The sequence below is a fragment of the Gymnoscopelus microlampas genome (assembly GCF_963454915.1).
Source record: "Gymnoscopelus microlampas genome assembly, chromosome: 16".
Classification (NCBI taxonomy): Eukaryota; Metazoa; Chordata; class Actinopteri; order Myctophiformes; family Myctophidae; genus Gymnoscopelus; species Gymnoscopelus microlampas.
In genome coordinates, this window is record NC_139953.1 from 4,637,268 (window position 1) to 4,658,326 (window position 21,059).

Sequence of the window (21,059 nt, forward strand, 5' to 3'; positions counted from 1 at the left end):
TATATATAAGTCCACGGTGGGCAAAGAAAACTGAGTATAAAAAAGCCATTGGAAATGCTTAATAATGTAAAATAATTACATTTTATTCTGAATTCTCCATTTTCCTCCGATACATTCAACTAAACACTGAATGCGCTTTTCAAAGCGTGCTTTTCAAATCTCAAATGCGCAATTTCGCACAGATATAATAAAGTCCTTCATGGCAAGTACAAAGTGCCAAATAACACAATAATGTCCTATACGTTGCACAAGCTTCTTTCGAACACCCGCCCACTTCAGCACCTTGGACAGAGTCACTGGGTTGAGAGGAGAAAAAAAAGAAGAAAAAAGAAATGAAAATCTGGTGACGGCACACCACAACAACAGATTCAAGTTCTTAGTGATTATTAAAATAAATGAAAGAGGCTCTGCCTTTGCTTACCTTATAAGTGAACCTTCCGGGATTTTTGCTCTGCAAACTCAGTTATAATGTCCTTTATATCCAGCTGGCGTGCACGGGTATTCTCGATGGACAGTGTGGCCAGTCCACTGAGGCGTCCCTGTCCCATAGTACTCCTCAGATTTTGATCAGCTTTAATTTCGAGAAGGAACGTTCGGCTGATGCCACTGTGACTGGTATGGTTAGGAAAAGCAGCAATACATTGCAGACTTCGCCGAAACTAGAACTAATGCTGTTGTTCTCCACAATAAGAAGTTTAGTTAGCTCTGTGATGGTCTTAACCTTTGCGATGCTGTCTCGTAAGCACCCGCGGAATGACACCAGTTGTGTCGGAAAGTCCAGGGTTATGTCATTCTTGTACTTTTCCACCAGTGTGTTTGCTTGTAGAACAAGTTCATCATCTGTTGCATTACAAAGTGTTTCAGGCTGAATGACGTTGAACGTGTCCACTGTCGATCGTAACCCAGTGAATCTCTGGGTCAGCTGCGAGATCACTATATCCAGACAGACCTGGAACACATGCACGCGATAATAAGACTGTGCATCCGCTAAACGTTCGTCTTGACAAAGTTCATTGCCTTTTCACTTTCTTCTGCCGAATATTTTCAAACGTTTTGCTTACACCCCACTTTTCGGAAAGGCCCTCAGCTGTCAGCTTGGCATCCTCAAAACTTGCTCGAAATGCAGTCAGATCTTTGATGGTGCTGTCCAGCAGCTGAACTGCTGTGGCCAGGTCTGCGTCTTGGGATTGCAGAAGTTTTGAGACAACGTTGGTTTGTTCCAAAATTTTGCTTTGGAGAACAACAGTGCAGATGAAGTTGAATTTCTCAATGAATTTCTCAATGTTTTCAGTGCAATAGCATCGTCTCTCTCATCTTTCTTTGGGCTCGTAAGTGACAGTTTAGTCAATGCTTTCATAACATCACTGTAGCGATATCTCAACGAGGCCACTGCTTCATAACGTGATGACCATCTTGTGGGGCAAATCCTTTTCAGTGTGATGTTGAGATCATTATCATTTGTTTGGTCAGACTTTGAGAGCATTGCCCATCTTTTTATACTGTGCCCAAAGAACACATAAACACGCTCTACAATGTCATAAAACTTTGATATCTCTTGTATCTTAACTGAATCATTAAGGGCCAGATTTAAGTTATGAGAAACACAGTGTACATATACAGCTGTTGGCTCCTTTGCAGCTATCCGTGCTTGTACTCCTGAGTATATGCCACTCATGTTAGCGGCACCGTCGTACCCCTGCCCTCTGCACTTTGACAGGTGTAATCCGTTGCTCTCAATAGCCGATGTGATGTCATTAGTAAGCTCGGCTGCAGACGAGTCTGTGACTTCTCGAAATCCAAGGAATGATTCGTTGATCTTTACGTTATTAGCAACACCGTGAGCGTCTCGCTCTATTGTGACATATCTATATACTTCACTCATTTGATCTATTTTTGCTATATCTTGGGTAGTGTCCATAATGACAGAAAAAAATGGGGCTGCTCGAATTTCGTCCAGAATGTCATTTTTAACATGTTTTCCAAGGATGTCAATAATCTCATTTTGTATTGCTGGACTAAGGTACTTCAATGCGTGAGCTGGGCGATTTATTAGATTTTTTAGGACTGCATCATATTTTGCCATGAGCTCAATGATGGCCAGGAAATTCCCACTGTTTGCTTGGCCTATTGATTCCCGGTGTCCTCGAAAGGGCATGTTAGTTATAGCTAAACTAAGTGTAACATTTATCACACGGTCCAGTACCTGTCTCCAAAAGTTGGTCTCCAGTCTGATTTCTCTCTCCATGTCCTCGTCGATCGTTCCGTGCAAACGCCACCGGTCATATATCACACAAGCGGCGGTATGCATATCAGATGACTCATGTAGGTGAATTTTGTGGGACAAATTCTGCCATTTGTTTGTTCGCCATATCTTGTTCTTAGCACCTAGTAATGAGCGATCTGCAAAGAGCCAACAGGTCTCACAGTAGGCTACATCTAGCTTGGATGAATAGCATAGCCAAGTCCGTGGTATCTCCAAACCAGACTTGGTTTTGCGGGTGTAATATGTAGTAGAAAAAGACCGATTTTCCTGTTTGGGATCCCTCCGGAAAGGGCCAGTGGGCTTGCATGGCCCCATTGACACGATATAACGTTTGACTTTTGAGTCTACATTATCAGGGAAAAGTCCCAAGTCAGTGGGGTATTTACTTGTAACTCGCTCTGGCGGCATGTCCTCCTCTTCAACTTCAACCCCTTCTTCCTCCATCTCCATCTCCTGGATCTCCATATCAATATCACAGGCTCCATCATCTGCATCGCCGTGGTTAGCTGGCCCGCTGGTGCTAGCAGTCACAGTGGCAATCGGCTCATCTTCTGTCAAATCCACCGCCACCGGGTCTGAGCTGCTACTTGAGACAGGTGCCTCTTCTTGTGCCCCCGCCTCGACCAGCTCATAACTGTCCTCTTTCTTTTTTAAGAAACCAAGTATTTTTGGAAGTTTAGCTATTTTTTTCTCTGCTTCTTCTTTTAATTTACGCTTCTGAAAACCGCTTTTTTGTTTCTGCTTCTCCATGTTGTTGTTGTTGTGTCTTTATTTACACCTGTGAGTGACCACCTGTCTTACTCTTCCGTTTTCCGGTGTCTTTGTCCCCGCCGGGCGGTGCCCTCCCCCTCCCCTCCTTCCATAAAAGTGACAATCATGGTCCGAATTTGAGATATTATGTTGCGACATAAAATCAACCTTGGTTAACAATTACACATTTACAATGTTAAGGGGCACACCCAGGTTTATTAATTTTTTCATTTTATTTTTTCATTATTATTATTATTATTTATTTTTTTCCCTGGGTGGGGATGTGCCCCTAACGTCATGGGCCCCAACGCAACCGCGTTGTCTGCGTGACGGTAGTGACGCCCCTGAGGTCATTGTATGTCATAGAAAGAGAAGGCACTTTCAGTGTTTAATACTCTCAAGCCCAGATTTACTAAGTCCTTTGCACCTAATTGTGGACACTGTCTGAACATTAATCATTGAATTTAAGATGAAAGGTAGTTGCCTTTTGTACGTGAACTAGAGGGTCGGGCCGCTACGAGGCCCTCCCGTCTAGTAGCCTGGCCGCACATCGGAGACAGAGACAGTAGAGCGTATAGACGTTCATTGCAACACCGGTACTTGCCTCAAACAAAACCCCTATTTTGGAAACCCAAGCCCCTGGGGAATGTTTAATAGCCAGGCAATGTAATCCTCATTTATTAGTTTGGTTTGATTTTGTATAATCATTTCATAACATATGTACCTGTTGAAGTTCTAGTAATGTTTTTATTGTGCTGTTTACTGTAAAGGGTGTATGTGAAGATGAGTGCACACACATACTGTTCATGCAGAATATCAGCATTGAATGTGTAATGTATTTTATGTAATGTAATTCAGTTTTGTGCACACAATTTGAACAAGAGTCGTTCTGTAGAGCACAGGTTCCCAAACTTTTTAGCCTGAGACCAGCCTGTGAACTAGTGTCACTACAGTACTTGTTAAAAATGTTGTGTGAGCCGCCACAGCATTTTAAAAATTGTAGTAGAAACGTGCAAAGCCCCGTTTGAACAGCTTAGCAAGACACACATGAAGGTGCCTTCTACAATTGAGGAATGGAAACAAATTGCCATACAGTTTGAAGACAAGTGGAAGTGGAACTTCCCCCACTGTATTGAAGCCCTGGATGGGAAACATATCACCATACAGCCACCAAAAGAGTCAGGATCTCACTTTAATTATAAACATGCCAACGGGGTGCTCCTTCCATTCCGACATCTCGCCACTCCGACTAGTGGCTTCCGCGTGCGGTTAGGGTTAGGGTTAGGTATAGGGTTCGTTAACGTCGGAAAGGCGACATGTCGGAAAGGCGAAATGCACCCCATGCCAACTCGGTTGTCCTGATGGCATTAGTTGATGCAGACCTCAAGTTCTTGTACATAGATGTTGGAACCAATGACAAAGTCAGTGATGGAGGTGTGTGGAACAAATGTAGACATATATTGTATAAATGTAGACGCGTGTGTGTGTGTGTGTGTGTGTGTGTGTGTGTGTGTGTGTGTGTGTGTGTGTGTGTGTGTGTGTGTGTGTGTGTGTGTGTGTGTGTGTATCTCTATCTCTTTCTCTATATATATATATCTGCTGTCAGGCAGAAAATGATTCCATAAATGAATGCCCTACTTCATACAACAGTATCACACAAGTTGTGAAAAATAGCCGATCTACAAGCTCCCAACCTGCCACATCACGATGACTTGAGAGCTTGTCGATTGGCTATTGTTGTGAGATTGTGGAATGCGTGCAAGAGAAGTAGGCGGACAACGACTTTATCGTAGCGTTGAGTTTATTGCAGACAGAAAGGTTCACAGCACAGCCTGGTTAGCAGAGTAGAGTTAGACTGGTCATGACCAGCCCAGGAAGCTTAAAGGGGCTACACCATGAATTTCATTTTTTCTTAGGTTTTTAGTATTTTTTGGGCTTCCCAGGGTCTCTTGTATCCAAAAAAAATATATTTTTTTAACATTCAGTCATTCAAGCTCATTTCATGGATTTCCTGAATGGGCGTGTCTGAACAGGCCATCTCAGAATGGCTGTGCAACTGACGTAGCCCTGACGTAAGTTGCACATATTGCCGCGCCCCCTCATTTTCAGTCTCCGCCTCTCAGTCTCCACCCCTTTCCTCTTGATATTGTTTACAACCATTCGCCATTGTTTTTTTCAGTTGCGAGGTATTGTTTTCAGTAATATAATGGCTAAATCAAATCAAAACCTTTATCGTTGCTGTGTTTTCGGCTGTGAATACCCACATAAGTCTGTACATAGAGTACCAAAGCAGGACGATGCCATAAGAACTATGTGGATAAACTTTATAAATGAGGGCCACGCCGTTCCTCTAACCAAGCAACTATATATTTGCGCAAATCATTTCTTGGATAGTTGTTTCTCCAATCTGCCCATGTACGAGTCTGGTTATGCAAGCAACCTAACTCTAAATAAAGGATCTATACCAACTGTACGCCTCTCTACAGTAAGTATTTTATAATTATATTTTTGTTGAGTCATGTGTGTGCATTTTTGTATTGAAAATGCGCCCGAGAGTGTTTGACTGTACTTTCCACCAAATTAATTCATTTTATTTTCTATTTTATCATTTATCTAATGCAACGGGGGTGGCAAGTAAACAATGGAGCCCTTCTACACAATGGATATCGTTGTGGCATCGCAACATTATTTGTATTATATTTTACTAACGTTATCAATTGGGAGCTCAGTTGTGTAGTTGCTGCACAAGTCTGTCGCCAATTCAATATCACCAATTGGAACCTGATACCGGCTAATATTGTCCTCTAGGCATGTTTATTAGCCTCGGGTTGCGTTGAAATTGAAAATGTAGCCGGGTTGAAAAAGCGTCTAAATAGCTTTTCAGACAGCCTGTGGCATGTTTCCCCAATGAAATAGTATGGGAGCGCCTGTAGACGGGAGTTTAATGGCCACAGGTTGACTATATAAGCGAATTAGTAGCTTATTTCAACCCGTTGCTTATATTATCTTGGCCGCTATAAATGTAATCATTTAAGAGCAGGGGTGCAGACATATTATATTTTAATACGATGTGCGGAGAAGGGTAGAAATACTCGCCCCCCCCTCACAGGCACCTAGGAATGTATGCGAGACATTCGGGACTTGTCGGACAGTGTGAAAACCTGTCTTTAGAGCAAGGGTCTTCAACGTTTTCAGTGCAAGGACCCCCTAGCTGAGAGAGAGATGAAGCAGGGATCCCCTCTATAGGCCTATTGATCTACAAGCTCACAGCGCGAGGCGTTGTGAGCTTGTAGATCTGCTACTTTTGGCTAAAGTTCTCATCAGAAAAGGGATGCTAGGGTTCAAGTGGTGGTCAAGATTTGGCGGACCCCCTGTAGTAACCCCGAGGACCCCCTGTTGAAGACCGCTGCTTTAGAGCATGAGGGAGATGTTTCAACATACTTGTATATAAATAACATTATATTTGATTGCAGTTGAATAAAGTTCGCACTGGGTCCAATAATTATAAATAAATAGAACGTTAATTCTACTACAGAATGACAAACAACACATGCTGTAAACCCTGGCTCAAAACAATGTATTGTTTGTGTAACTCTAATTATTTTATTTACACACGATGACTGCCTTATTTTTATCTATCTTGGTATTCATTGTGCCACAATATTTCTAATACATCAGTCTGTCTGTCTGTATGTCGATCTATATATATATTCCTTTGAATCATTTGCTTTACTTTTGAGAGAATACATTTGAGATTCATTTGATATTCATTTCTGTATTGTTGATGATAGATTAAAAATAACATTGTACCTATTACTAAAAGTTGATAAGTGGTTAATCACACAATACTAGGCTACATTGGTGTCTGTCTTGTGTGTTCATCTATGATGTACTAATCCTCGATCTCTCATTTGCAAATAAAGGACACACGTTCGGAGGAGAACCTGGCATCGGCTTCACTCATGTTTCCTTCAGAAAGGGACTTTGGTGGTCAAACAGGGTCCAAGTCAGCATCACACTGTATGGACAGTTCACTGCCACATTCCATAACTGAGGTGTGAATTTTAGTCCCATTGTTCAGAACACTTGTAGTCAGGCATTGTGGGTTGGGGGGGGGGGGGGGGGGGGTTGAATGAGATTCAAAGCCATAGCAGTGATTGTTCAGTTTCAACATACTCGTATATAAATAACATTATATTTGATTGCAGTTGAATAAAGTTCGCACTGGGTCCAATCATTATAAATAAATAGAAAGTTAATTCTACTACAGAATGACAAACAACACATGCTGTAAACCCTGGCTCAAAACAATGTATTGTTTGTGTAACTAATTATTTTTGTTTACACACGATGACTGCCTTATTTTTATCTATCTTGGTATTCATTGTGCCACAATATTTCTAATACATCAGTCTGTCTGTCTGTATGTCGATCTATATATATATTCCTTTGAATCATTTGCTTTACTTTTGAGAGAATACATTTGAGATTCATTTGATATTCATTTCTGTATTGTTGATGATAGATTAAAAATAACATTGTACCTATTACTAAAAGTTGATAAGTGGTTAATCACACAATACTAGGCTACATTGGTGTCTGTCTTGTGTGTTCATCTATGATGTACTAATCCTCGATCTCTCATTTGCAAATAAAGGACACACGTTCGGAGGAGAACCTGGCATCGGCTTCACTCATGTTTCCTTCAGAAAGGGACTTTGGTGGTCAAACAGGGTCCAAGTCAGCATCACACTGTATGGACAGTTCACTGCCACATTCCATAACTGAGGTGTGAATTTTAGTCCCATTGTTCAGAACACTTGTAGTCAGGCATTGTGGGTTGGGGGGGGGGGGGGGTTGAATGAGATTCAAAGCAATAGCAGTGATTGTTCAGTTTCAACATACTCGTAAATAAATAACATTATATTTGATTGCAGTTGAATAAAGTTCGCACTGGGTTCAATAATTATAAATAAATAGAACGTTAATTCTACTACAGAATGACAAACAACACATGCTGTAAACCCTGCCTCAAAACAATGTATTGTTTGTGTAACTCTAATTATTTGTGTTTACACACGATGACTGCCTTAGTTTGATCTATCTTGGTATTCACTGTGCCACAATATATCTAATACATCAGTCTGTCTGTATGTCTATCTATATATATATTCCTTTGAATCATTTGCTTTACTTTTGAGAGATTACATTTGAGATTCATTGCTGTATTGGTGATGATAGATTAAAAATAATATTTTACCTATTACTAAAAGTTGATAAGTGGTTAATCACACAATACTAGGCTACATTGGTGTCTGTCTTGTGTGTTTATCTATGATGTACTAATCCTTGATCTCTCATTTTCAAATAAAGGACACACGTTCGGAGGAGAACCTGGCATCGGCTTCACTCATGTTTCCTTCAGAAAGGGACTTTTGTGGTCAAACAGAGCGACTGGTCACACGTACAACTGGAACACAATTGAAGAGGCTAAAGATTCATACATCTAGAAGCAAGGGTAGGTACCAATGTAGAGTTTATTGTCACTATGACAGTATCCTACTATAATTCTAGTAACCTCACGGCGGAGTCTTCGTTGGTACTTAGTTGGGGGGACTCTTGATCAAACTGCGCATGCGTCGTTGCCAGGTTTCGCGAGAGAAACAAGCAGTAAACAAGGCCAAACCAAACGAACCCTACAAGCAACGAGGTCTATCAAAAGAAGGCCAAACGAAGCGCCTTCACACATATACCTTGCCTATTGGAAAACAGCCGATCTACCAGGTCACAACGCGTCCCCACACCCACCTGCGCTTTCACAACCAACGCCAAAACACAACACCACCAATATCGCCACTAAAGCGCTTACAATAAGCGAACATGGCAACACCGCAACACCGAGACACATGATTCCATTCAGACTGCGAGACCGCGAGTGCGTTCCGTTCACCGCAGCACATCAACTGCTCAACAGAAACACGGTGACATCATTTACGTACGTTTACACAGAAAACATTCTTACAGATGTCTCTCTCTCTCTGTGTGTGTGTGTGTGTGTGTGTGTGTGTGTGTGTGTGTGTGTGTGTGTGTGTGTGTGTGTGTGTGTGTGTGTGTGTGTGTGGTGGACGGGTCCGCGGCCTATATGCGTGTCAACGCATACACGGCTCGAGGGAGGGAGAGAGAGAGAGCGAGAGCGTGGGAGGGAGGGGGAGAGAGACACAGAGAGAGAGAGAGAGAGAGAGAGAGAGAGGAGAGGGGAAAGAGAGAGAGGGGGGAAGGAAAGAGAGAGAGAGGGGGGGAGAGAGGGGGAGATAGAGAGAGATCCGCGCGCCTGGTGTAGCCGCTATCATTGATAATCACTTGGATCTAAACAAACGCGCTGGACGATCTGTGTGTGTGTGTGTGTGTGTGTGTGTGTGTGTGTGTGTGTGTGTGTGTGTGTGTGTGTGTGTTCGCGACGGGAGCATGTACCGTGGACTTTACTATATAACTTGGGGTCCAAGACGTAGAAATGCCATTAAATGGGGGTCCATAGCCCTAATGCATGTCAAACTGGGGGTCCTTGAAATTAAAATGGTTGAGATTCACTGCTAGAGCCGTAAAAAAAAACGCTCTTATGGGGGTCCCTGGCATATCTTTTCAAATGGGGGTCCGCGGGCTAACAAGTGTCAATTTGGGGGTCCTTGACATAAAAACTTTTGCGAACCACTCCACTACACAGTACAAACTCACTTTCGATCCCTGTTACTGTCTGTTCTCAGCGCATAAGCCAAACTGCACACGTTGGGCGCTCATATTCCCCTACGGGTATGGTCTAGTTTTCATAATCAAGGTTGGACTTTGTTCCATCAAGTGTACAGGTACATAAGAGTAAAAATTATTCACACAGCAACTTCAAACTATAATTCTATTCAATAGAGATAATCAATATAATACATGTTAGGTACAGTAGGTGCAGTGTTGTGTCTTTTTGTATTTTACTGTACATTTGGTTTTAATTGTCTAATTTTTGCTTGCAGAATCTCAGAGCGATCCTATTCCGACAATTGAGACACAGGATCGTAGGGTTGGCACAGCTGACTACCCAAGGAGCTTTGCACCAGCTTGTGGTTCAACACCAGCAAAGAGACGTAGGATAGATGTCGAAGATGAAGACGAACACATGGATCAATCAAGTAGCGTTGCTGAAGAGTCCGTTTCCCTGTACAACCCTGATGAGTCACTACAAGTTTCGACAGTGATGCCAGATGTGGTGTGAGTAACTGAAAGATCATTGTGACAAAAAAGGAAGAAATATGTAGAAACTAGTGTATTTTTAAAAGAGAGAAACAACAAGAACAATTAACAAATCTATTTTTATATAAAAACATTTTTCTATGTATTTACATCTGTAACAAGGACTGGAATGTGTTATGCACAATACATACTGCTATAAAGTAGTCTGCACCTTCTTTATTTTACAAAGCAGTACTCTTGATGTTTACTTTATCCATAATGAATACGTAAGCTATTCAAAATAAGCAGTTATACACGCTCATAGTTGGTCACAGATTGAACAATTAGATCTGATCATCTGATACTATTATATATAGTAGAAAGGAGATCACTACTGTATCTATAGCTGTATGAGACCACTACTGTATCTATAGCTGTATGAGACCACTGCACTGCATCTATAGCTGTATGAGACCACTCTACTGTATCTATAGCTGTATGAGACCATATATAGCTGCATGAGACCACTCTACTGTATCTATAGCTGTATGAGACCACTCTACTGTATATATAGCTGTATGAGACCACTGCACTGCATCTATAGCTGCATGAGACCACTCTACTGTATCTATAGCTGTATGAGACCACTCTACTGTATCTATAGCTGTATGAGACCATATATAGCTGCATGAGACCACTCTACTGTATCTATAGCTGTATGAGACCACTCTACTGTATATATAGCTGTATGAGACCACTGCACTGCATCTATAGCTGTATGAGACCACTCTACTGTATCTATAGCTGTATGAGACCACTCTACTGTATCTATAGCTGTATGAGACCACTGCACTGCATCTATAGCTGTATGAGACCACTCTACTGTATCTATAGCTGTATGAGACCACTCTACTGTATACTGCATGAGACCACTCTACTGTATCTATAGCTGTATGAGACCACTCTACTGTATCTATAGCTGTAGGAGACCACTCTACTGTATCTATAGCTGTATGAGACCACTCTACTGTATCTATAGCTGTATGAGACCACTCTACTGTATCTATAGCTGTATGAGACCACTGCACTGCATCTATAGCTGTATGAGACCACTCTACTGTATCTATAGCTGCATGAGACCACTCTACTGTATAAGCTGCATGAGACCACTGTACTACATCTATAGCTGTATGAGACCACTCTACTGTATCTATAGCTGCATGAGACCACTCTACTGTATCTATAGCTGCATGAGACCACTGTACTACATCTATAGCCCAGGGTTTTCAACGTTTTCAGGCCCTCTATATAGTATAAAAATTGTTTGTACATTGCATTTTTTTTTCTTGGTCTGCTCTTTTTCACCTCTACACCCATACTTCTTTGGCCAAAATAGCAGATCTGCAAGCTCACAACGCCTCGCAGCGCGAGCCGTTTTGAGCTTGTAGATCTGCTATTTTTGGCTAAAATTATCCTCATAAAAGGGATGATAGGGTTCAAGTGGTTAATGTAAAAAACAAAAATTCATATCACACAAAGATATGGCGGCCCTGTAGTAACTCTGAGGAACCCCTTGGGGTCCTGGACCCCCTGTTGAAGACCCCTGCTATAGACTATCTACTGTTTCTATAGAATGCTGTACTGTATACATAGAACACTCCAGTGCATATGTAGACCACTCTATTGCACCTGTAGACAACTCTAGTGCATCTGTAGACCACTCTAGTGCATCTGTAGCCCACTGTAGTGCATATTTAGCCCAACCTAGTGTATATGTAGCCCTCTCTAGTGTATTTGTAGACCACTGTAGTGCATCTGTGGACCCCCCGCCACTGGTTTTGTGTCCTGTTTTTGTTTTAACCTGTACTATATTCTTAGGTGACTTGGTCATTATAAATGTGCTTTATAAAAACATTGAGTTGAGTTGAGATGCAGTATAGTGGTCTATAAATAAACTAAAGTGGTCAATGTATGTGGTCTATAGATGGAGTACAGTCATCTATATATGCAGTATAGCGGTTTAGATTCGGTATAGTGGGATATAGATGAAGACAGTGGTCTCATACAGCTATAGATACAGTAGGTTAATCGAATACAACCATAAAAATGGTGTCTATGCTGTCAGAGATGGGCACTTGTTGCCACAATATCAGCTTGTATATCAGCTATTGGCGAATATCAAAATAAATATCAAAAAGAAATACTGCTCTAAAGTAAATAAAAGCTATAATCATGTGAATATTCATTTCATGTTGTCTAAACATCTCGCCTTATGTCCTTTTTTTTTTTTTTACAGAGAAGTGCAATCAACACCAGCCCATAAAGAGGAAAAATTCATAGTGTACGAGTCCAAAATTATGGAATTTTTCCAGACTTGTACAGTGTGCCAGGGTCAATTGGCTATTCAAAAAAAAAAAAGCACTACTAACTGTTCTCTATGAATGCACTTATTGCAAGTATGACAAAAAGTGGACGAGTCAGCCAGAACATGGATATACTCCAGCTGGCAACGTCAACCTTTCTGCTGCAATCTACCTCTCTGGAGCGTCTTTTTCAAAAGTTCAACAGGTAGTTGCAACATGGCAACCCCGTTTGCCATGTTGCCATGGAGACCTATGGAGCTTTATGATTGGGTAGTGGAAAAGGCCTCACGTGATTGGCTCAGACCCGGAAGTGCAGAGTGCCAAAAATAAAGTTTTGCAATCCGTAGAACAGATCTTCGAGCGAGCAAGCTGTTGTTTTTTTCTGGTCACAATGTTCATTGTAAATGTAATTCTACAATTACAACACACATTTTTATCTTACGAATACAAAACTTTGTTTTACGAAGACAAATATTTTATTTACGAATACAAATGTCTTATTTACGAATACAAATATTTTATTTACGAGTACATATTATTTTTACGAGTACAAATATTTTTTTTACAAATGCAAAATGTGTTTACAAATACAAATTATTTTTACAAGTACAAAATATTATTGGCACTAATTTAAGCCCATACAACTCCCTCACCTCCAGCTGATCTCGGGCTGGTCCATGACCTGATAACACTCTGCATGTAATTCAAGAGGCATTTATACTGGCCCTGTGGGTTTTTGCTTCTGTAAATGATAAAATAATTGAAAAGACTGATTTCAAAAAGGTAGGCTACAAATTTGTTTGTCCATTGGGTGGACTTTCTAACGAATGGATAATAAACTATGTTTTGGTCAATTTTGTCCACCCCATTCATGGACTTGTTGTAGTCCACAACTACAACAGGCCTCCCATGTGAAACCTTGCGTGCAACCTCCTTACGTGTGGCTTTCTGCCACACCTCCACCTCCCCCATTTCATTTGGGTGGAATGTGGACACAAGCCTGACAATTTGTTTGTCCCTCCATGCCAACAACATCACCTTCTCGTTGTGCCGCATCAATACCTCCCCAACTCCCAGGTTAGCAGTAGAAGCCTCTCTAATGCATGGTGGTTCACCCCTGTTTTTCCTAAGTGTTCCACACACATGCGTGTTCTTCAACAGCAGGATTTGGCACATGGTGACTGAATTATAAAATTGTCCATGAATAATTTATATCCATGGCCTGCGAGCCCATCAAGAAGGAACAAAACTGTGTCAACAAGGGAAGAATACACTCCACAATAGGGCTTCATGTTGAAGCAGTAGCCTGTTTTTGAGTCACAGAGAATGTAGGATTTTATGCCGTATCGGACTGGCTTTTGGGGATTATACACTTTGAAATTTAGGCGACCACGAAAACAAAGTGTACCCTCATCAATTGAAATGCATTGGTCTGGTTGGTAAAGTTCCCTAAATTTGGAAGTAAGGTAATCCAACACAGGCCGTATTTTATACATTTTGTCATTTTTGTCAACAACAGGCAAAGTATTGTCTCTGAAGTGGAGAAATCGGCAAATGAGTTGAAACCTGTTGCGTGACATTGTTTGGTTGAAGTAGGGTGTCGCGATGAGGTCATCTGTTGACCAGTACATGACAAGCTCTGGCTTATGGACAATAGCTGTCAGAAAGAAGATACCTAGGAATGCCTTCTTCTCATGCAGGTTTCCATTTCAGAGCTCTGGCATGTGGCAGACTCACAGTGGCAATGCACTGTTGTGCATATAAGTTTGTTTGTACAACTATGCCCTCCAGGAGCTCATCTGTGAGGAAGAGCTCGAGGAAGTGGACTGGATCTGTAGAGTCCGGATCAGCAGCAGGTCCACGAGGTCCAGGGTGTGCAATGAAGGGGATCTCAGTCGGCCGCCAGTTCACCTTACTAAAGTCAGAATCCAAAACTCGACCAGGCCTGCTTCGACCTGTAAATTATCGAAATACATAATTACTATAAAAATATATATATTTTTTTGTGTGGTAAGTGCGTAGAAAAATAAACTTCTGTCCTTACCCCTCTTGTCACTTGCAACAGGTGGTAACGTAGAGTCCTCCTCCTCTTCCTCATCTTCCTCTTCCTCCTCCTCCTCCCCCTCCTCCTCATCTAAAATCACAGTAGTAAAATATAAAAGTTTGGTAAATAAAAATGTGTCTCAGGCTGGTCCATGACTTTATGATGTAAATAAAGGTAAAATGATTCTTACCTCTATTACTGCCAACACATGGACCACTAACTCCAGAAGTACCGGCCAACTCCTCCTCCCCCTCCTCCTCCTCCTCATCTGAAATCACAGACAGAATCATGTCACAGGTAGTTGGTAGTTCATACACAAAATCAAATCAATTTACAATTTAGGCCTTTAGCAGATGTTCTTATCCAGTTAGACTTACAAAAAGCACACAAAATATATGTAAGTCCATGCTTTTGTTGACAATGAAAAGGGAAAATCCTTTGAAAATAACAGATCTACAAGCTCACAACGCACCCGTTGTGAGCTTTGTGCGAAATCTACTACTAAATATAACTACTACTAAATAAAACTACTACTTACTACTACTACCAAATCTCAACTGCTTGCTGCATGCTACTGTCTCAGTACTGTCTGTCTCGATCGATTTCTCTTGCCACAACACCAATGTCATACCTGACTTGCCACGAGCGGCCACAAAATTACCCTTTTATGCATTTTTTGGTCACGTAATTTGTCGTGTTCTACATGACCCAGGAGGCCCAGGTTTTGGCAAAGGCTGGGGAACAGCAACATCTAGTGGAAAACCACTGAAAAACTAAAAGTTCCGTTTTCCCGTCCACGGCCATTAAAGCCTTAGATGAAACAGACGGGAATTCCCGTCAGGGGCAATAAAAGAGTTAAGGGATGGGTCTTTTTTTGACAAGACACGTAAATAAAAATGCATTCACTCACTCACTCACTCACTCACTCACTCACTCACTCACTCACTCACTCACTCATTCAAACAGCATCAAACTACACACTGCAGGTATGTCTGTTACACACACATCAAAATACACACTGCAGGTATGTCTGTTACACACAAAACATCAAACGACACACTGCAGTTATGTCTGTTACACACACAACATCGAACTACACACTGCAGGTATGACACAGCGTTTGCATGGTGAGGTGTTGTTAGGTTGTTGTAGATCTGTTTTTGGGGATCATTGCTTGTAGATCAATAGACCGGACAGTAGGCTCTGTTTTGATGACTGAGATTAACTCCTCGTCCCACTGCTGTCACACACACACACACGCACGCACGCACGCACGCACGCACGCACACACACACACACACACACACACACACACACACACACACACACACACACACACACACACACACACACACACACACACACACACACACACAGTAATGGAATCCAATTGATGTAAATATGTCTCCACGATGAAGAATCTTAATCCATGTGGTCACATGAAGTCAAAAATCATCATTGGAGCCACACCGTTCCCATGTGAATCCTGAGATCTACATGATTCTCACTGTTCTATTACAGCAGCTGTGTTTCCTTTTTTGCATATCGTTGCTGTCGGGCAGAAACCTTATTTATCCATATCTTAACCCTGTTTTTTTGGGGTAACTTAATGCCCTAATTCATCCTACTACAGTGTCACACAAAAGTAGCAAAAATGGCCGATCTACAAGCTTTTGATCTGCTATTTCTGAATTTGAATGCTGAAAAGTTACAGTTTGGACATAATAGATTTCCACCTCACAGCAACAATATTATTATACCTACTTTTAAAGTTTAATATCATAAATATGTATAGTCTCTATATATAATCTCTAGTCCTTATTCATGTGACATCATAGTCCTAATTATGAAAGTCCTTATTCATGCCGCATCAAAGTCCTTATTATGAAAGTCCTTATTTATATCACATCAAAGTCCTTATTATTAAAGTGTGTATTGTATTCCTTCATTCCAGACCAGTGTGTGGAGTCTACAGGTCTGCAGGTGAAGATCAGTTCTCCAGCCAGGACTGTTTCTATTAAACAGGAACCTGAAGACCACCTTAAACAGGAACCTGAAGACCACCTGGATCTCAGTAAGTTTTAAGCACTCTCTGTTGATTTATTTTATTGGTGAAAGTGGGCCGGTACTTAGGGTGTAAAGATTTTTTCGATTTTAAGCATTAACAATGCTTAAATCAATTAATTAATGGGTTCACTAAAGCCGTGCAGTTAATTCTACTTCAGTATTAGCTAACCAGCTGCAGAAGACTCACTGATCTAACATTTACAAGTATTTACTTTAAAGATAATAGGGACTGCCTCTCATTTACCTCTCATTCAGCTTGTCTCGCATTTTCTATGAGAGCTGCAATGTAAACAAACAACGGCCACTATTTGCAGTACAGATTGCAGTGCACCATTACATTACAGTCATTTATCTGACGTTTTCATCCAAAGCAACTTACAATAAGTGCATTCAACATAGGTAGGGAACTAAACTATGAATCACCTGAAGCATTAAGTGCATTCTCTTCTAAAACAAGCAACCAAGAGTATACCTCGCGCTAAAGTAAAAGTGCAATATATCAGCTACCTAATTTCATAAACAGATGAGACAAAATAGGAAAATCAAATGAGCAAGATAAGCAAATATGTGTATCGAATAAACAAGATCCAATAAAACAATAAAACAAGAGTTTGTGAAACCATCAAATAAAATATTTGCAAGATGTGGGCAAAGAGTAATCTTGTTGATACTTTTTCCAGCCACAACTGGTCACTGAGGTACTGCAGTGGAGGTCAAACCTTTTACAGAGTCTCATTGTATCTTTTTCCTAGACTTCCTGCATGTACTTGTGTGTAAAGAGGAGATTTCACCTGAAGAAGAGCGGAACCCCAATCTGGTTCAGGAGGAACCAGAACCTCCACAGATTAAAGAAGAACAGGAGGAGTTACTTGAAAGACCAGAAACGGCTGGTGGGTCAACATGACATTACTAGCAGTGAAAAGTGAAAACTAGCCGCCATTTATTCCGAAACACCGGGACTCACAAATCACTTTTTTTTTTTCCTCTTATAGCTAAATTAGTTGATCTACAAGCTCACAACGCATCGCAAGGCGACACATTTTGACTATGCAGGGTTGAGGCAATTATTCTAGCACTTAGCATACCTAGTGACTGCACCTTTAAACTGAACAGAACATGAAACATCTATAGTTTGATTTGATTACATGGTATATGTAAGGTAAAAGTTCTTTCTACTGGTTATTTCCATAGAGCACCACAGGGAGAGGTCTACAGTACCTAGAGAGATTGCCTCCCAAATATCTTCAACATTTCCAGAGGAACAGCGAGAGACGGACGAGGGACGTGGACTGTTTGATGCAACGATGCAACCTGTTGTAAAGTTGTATAGGATAGGTATATAATGTTTTATTTACTTTAGAACCTTTAGTAAAGTTGTACTGGATAGGTATACTGTTTAATTTACTGGTAGTTCAAACCTGTATTATTATTATTACATTATTACATTATTACAGTCATTTAGCAGACGCTTTTATCCAAAGCGACTTACAATAAGTGTATTCAACATAGGTAGGGAACGAAAACTACTAATCACCAGAAGTTTCAAGTGCATTTCCTGCAAAAACAAGCAACCAAGAGTATACCTAGCGCTAAGGTAAAAGTGCAATATATCAGCTACCTACTTTCTTAAACAGATGAGACAAAAAATGGCAAAATCAAATGAGCACGAGCTAAAACAAATAAGTGTATCGACTAAACAAGATCCAATAAAACAATACAAAAATAAAAAGAGTTCGTACAACTAGTTAACAACAAGTAGGCCAGGCAAAGAGGAAGGATAGTGTTTCCTGAAGAGGTGGGTTTTCAGCCTGCGGCGAAAGATGGGCAGTGACTCTGCTGTCCTGACATCAGTGGGAAGTTCATTCCACCACTGTGGGGCCAGAACAGAAAAAAGTCGTGACCGTGTCGATCGACCAGAAGGACCGTTGAGTGGCGAGGTAGTAAAGTTGTGCAGGATAGTTATTAAGGTTGGACGATATGCCAAAATATTCCTATTGGCCAATATATAATACATCGTCGCCCCAAAAAATCGCAGATTGACGACATATTTGCTCTAGAAAAGCAATAATGTGAGAACAGATCCAGAGTCCTTTAAGCTCGAGTCATACTCTAGCTTAAAGGGGGTCTCGTGTCGAAAATAGCAGATATACAAGCTCACAAGGTGTCGGGGATGCGACACATTGTGAGCTTGTAGATCTGCCATTTTCGGCGCACGACCCCGTCGTACGACAAAGTATACATTTGGCTGTGACATGTAACTGCCATCACACAGTTTGTGTACAATATAAGAAGCAAGGCAGAAACGTGTTTTAACAAAAGTACAAAAAGGTTTTATTTAATTAACAGGTTATTTCATTCATAGGGTCTCATCAACATCATTATCAATACAAAGAGAATGCATCCAATGGGATGAATAATAACAACAGTGGGTTAACAATACAAGTTGTTGTTCTACTTCAGAATTAACTAACCAGCTGCAGAAAACTCACTGATCAAACATTTACAAGTAATTACTTTCAAATGATAGGGACTGCCTCTCATTCACCTGTCATTCAGCTTTTCTCTCCTCTTCTGTGAGAGCTGCAATGTAAACAGACAACAGCCACACTATTTTCAGCACAGAGTGCAGTCAGCGCATCATCAAATTTAAACTTTGGAAGATATGGGCAAAGAGTAATCTTGTTGATACTTTTCCACAACTGGTCACTGAGGTACTGCGGTGGAGGTACAAGATTCAAACCTTTTATAGAGTCTCAATGTATCTTTTTTCCTAGACTTCCTGCACGTACCTGTGTGTAAAGAGGAGGTTTCACCTGAAGAGGAGCGGAGCCCCAATCTGGTCCAAGAGGAACCAGAACCTCCACAGATTAAAGAACAGGAGGAGCTACTTCAAAGACCAGAAGAGGCTGGTGGGTCAACGTTGACATTACTAGCAGTGAAAAGTGAAGAGACAGAGCCTGTAGCCAGCACCTCAACTGAACACATGAATACACAAGCTGATGTAGAGGACTGTGGAACATCACAACCAACTAGTGATGACCAGCTCCTCTCTTCACACTGTCCTGAATCAGACACTGAAGACAGTGATGAGTGGGAGGAGACTAGGGGAGATCAGTCAGCATTAAACACACTGAAATCACACAAGACACAGAATGTGGGACAACAGCGCAAGCTGTCCCAGGACCTGAAATCATCGAAACAAACTCACTCCATGACGAGTCTCACAGGGAAGAAAAGTTTTAGTTGTACAGAATGTGGCAAAATGTTTAATGCAAAGGGAAATCTGAAGAGTCACACAATGATTCACACATGGGAAACACCCTTTACTTGTACAGTTTGTGGTAAAGGCTGGGCTCGCAAGGGTGATCTAAAAAAGCACATGATGACTCATACAGGCGAAAAGCCCTTTTCTTGTACAGTTTGTGGTAAAGGCTGTGCTCACAAGTCTGATCTAAAAACACACATGATGACTCATACAGGCGAAAAGCCCTTTTCTTGTACAGTATGTGGTGTAGGCTATGCTAAATCGGGTCATCTAAAAACACACATGATGACGCATACAGGTGAAAAGCCCTTTTCGTGCACAGTATGTGGTAAAGGCTGTGCTAAATCGGGTGATCTAAAAACACACATGATGACGCATACAGGCAAAACACCCTTTTCTTGTACTGTTTGTGGTAAAGGCTGTGTTAAATCGGGTGTTCTAAAAATACACATGAGGACTCATACAGGCGAAAAGCCCTTTTCTTGTACAGTATGTGGTAAAGGCTTTGTTAGCACATGTCAAGTAAAATCACACATGATGACTCATACAGGCGAAAAGCCCTTTTTGTGTACAGTATGTGGTAAAGGCTGTGCTCACAAGTGTGGTCTAAAAGCACACATGAGGACTCATACAGGCGAAAAGCCCTTTTCTTGTACAGTATGTGGTAAAGGCTGTGTTCGCAATCGTGATCTAAAACAACACATGAGGACTCATACAGGCGAAAACCCCTTTGCTTGTACAGTATGTGGTAAAGGCTTTGCTCAGAAAATTAATCTAAAAGCACACATGAGGACTCATACAGGCTAAAGAGCTATTATTTTGCAGTGTATGGTAAAGGCTTTACGGAAATGGGTATTCTAAAAAGACACATGAGGACGATGCCTTAGTTTAAGACATGATATATCATTCAGTCTAATCCAGGATGACGATGACAAGGATACTAGAGCAATGGAATAACATAATCTGACAATATCAACATGACTGAATAAAATAAACATCAATTGTTCCTTGAGATGGATTTGGATTTTTTATTTTACTTTTATATATGTATTTGTTTTAGCAGTATTCCCTCCAGCTCATTTACTTGATCAG

General features: G+C 41.1%; 1 protein-coding gene across 1 annotated transcript in view; it reads left to right on the forward strand.

The window, feature by feature from the left end:
- LOC311062766 (uncharacterized protein) overlaps positions 1-21,059 on the forward strand; it is a gene marked incomplete at its 3' end in the record, with an annotated part of 151,705 nt that overhangs the window by 86,440 nt on the left and 44,206 nt on the right. The window contains exon 14 of the mRNA XM_084081987.1: positions 16,611-16,709. Coding sequence (XP_083938113.1) covers positions 16,611-16,709 — 99 coding nt within the window. The remainder of the gene's footprint in view (positions 1-16,610; positions 16,710-21,059) is intronic.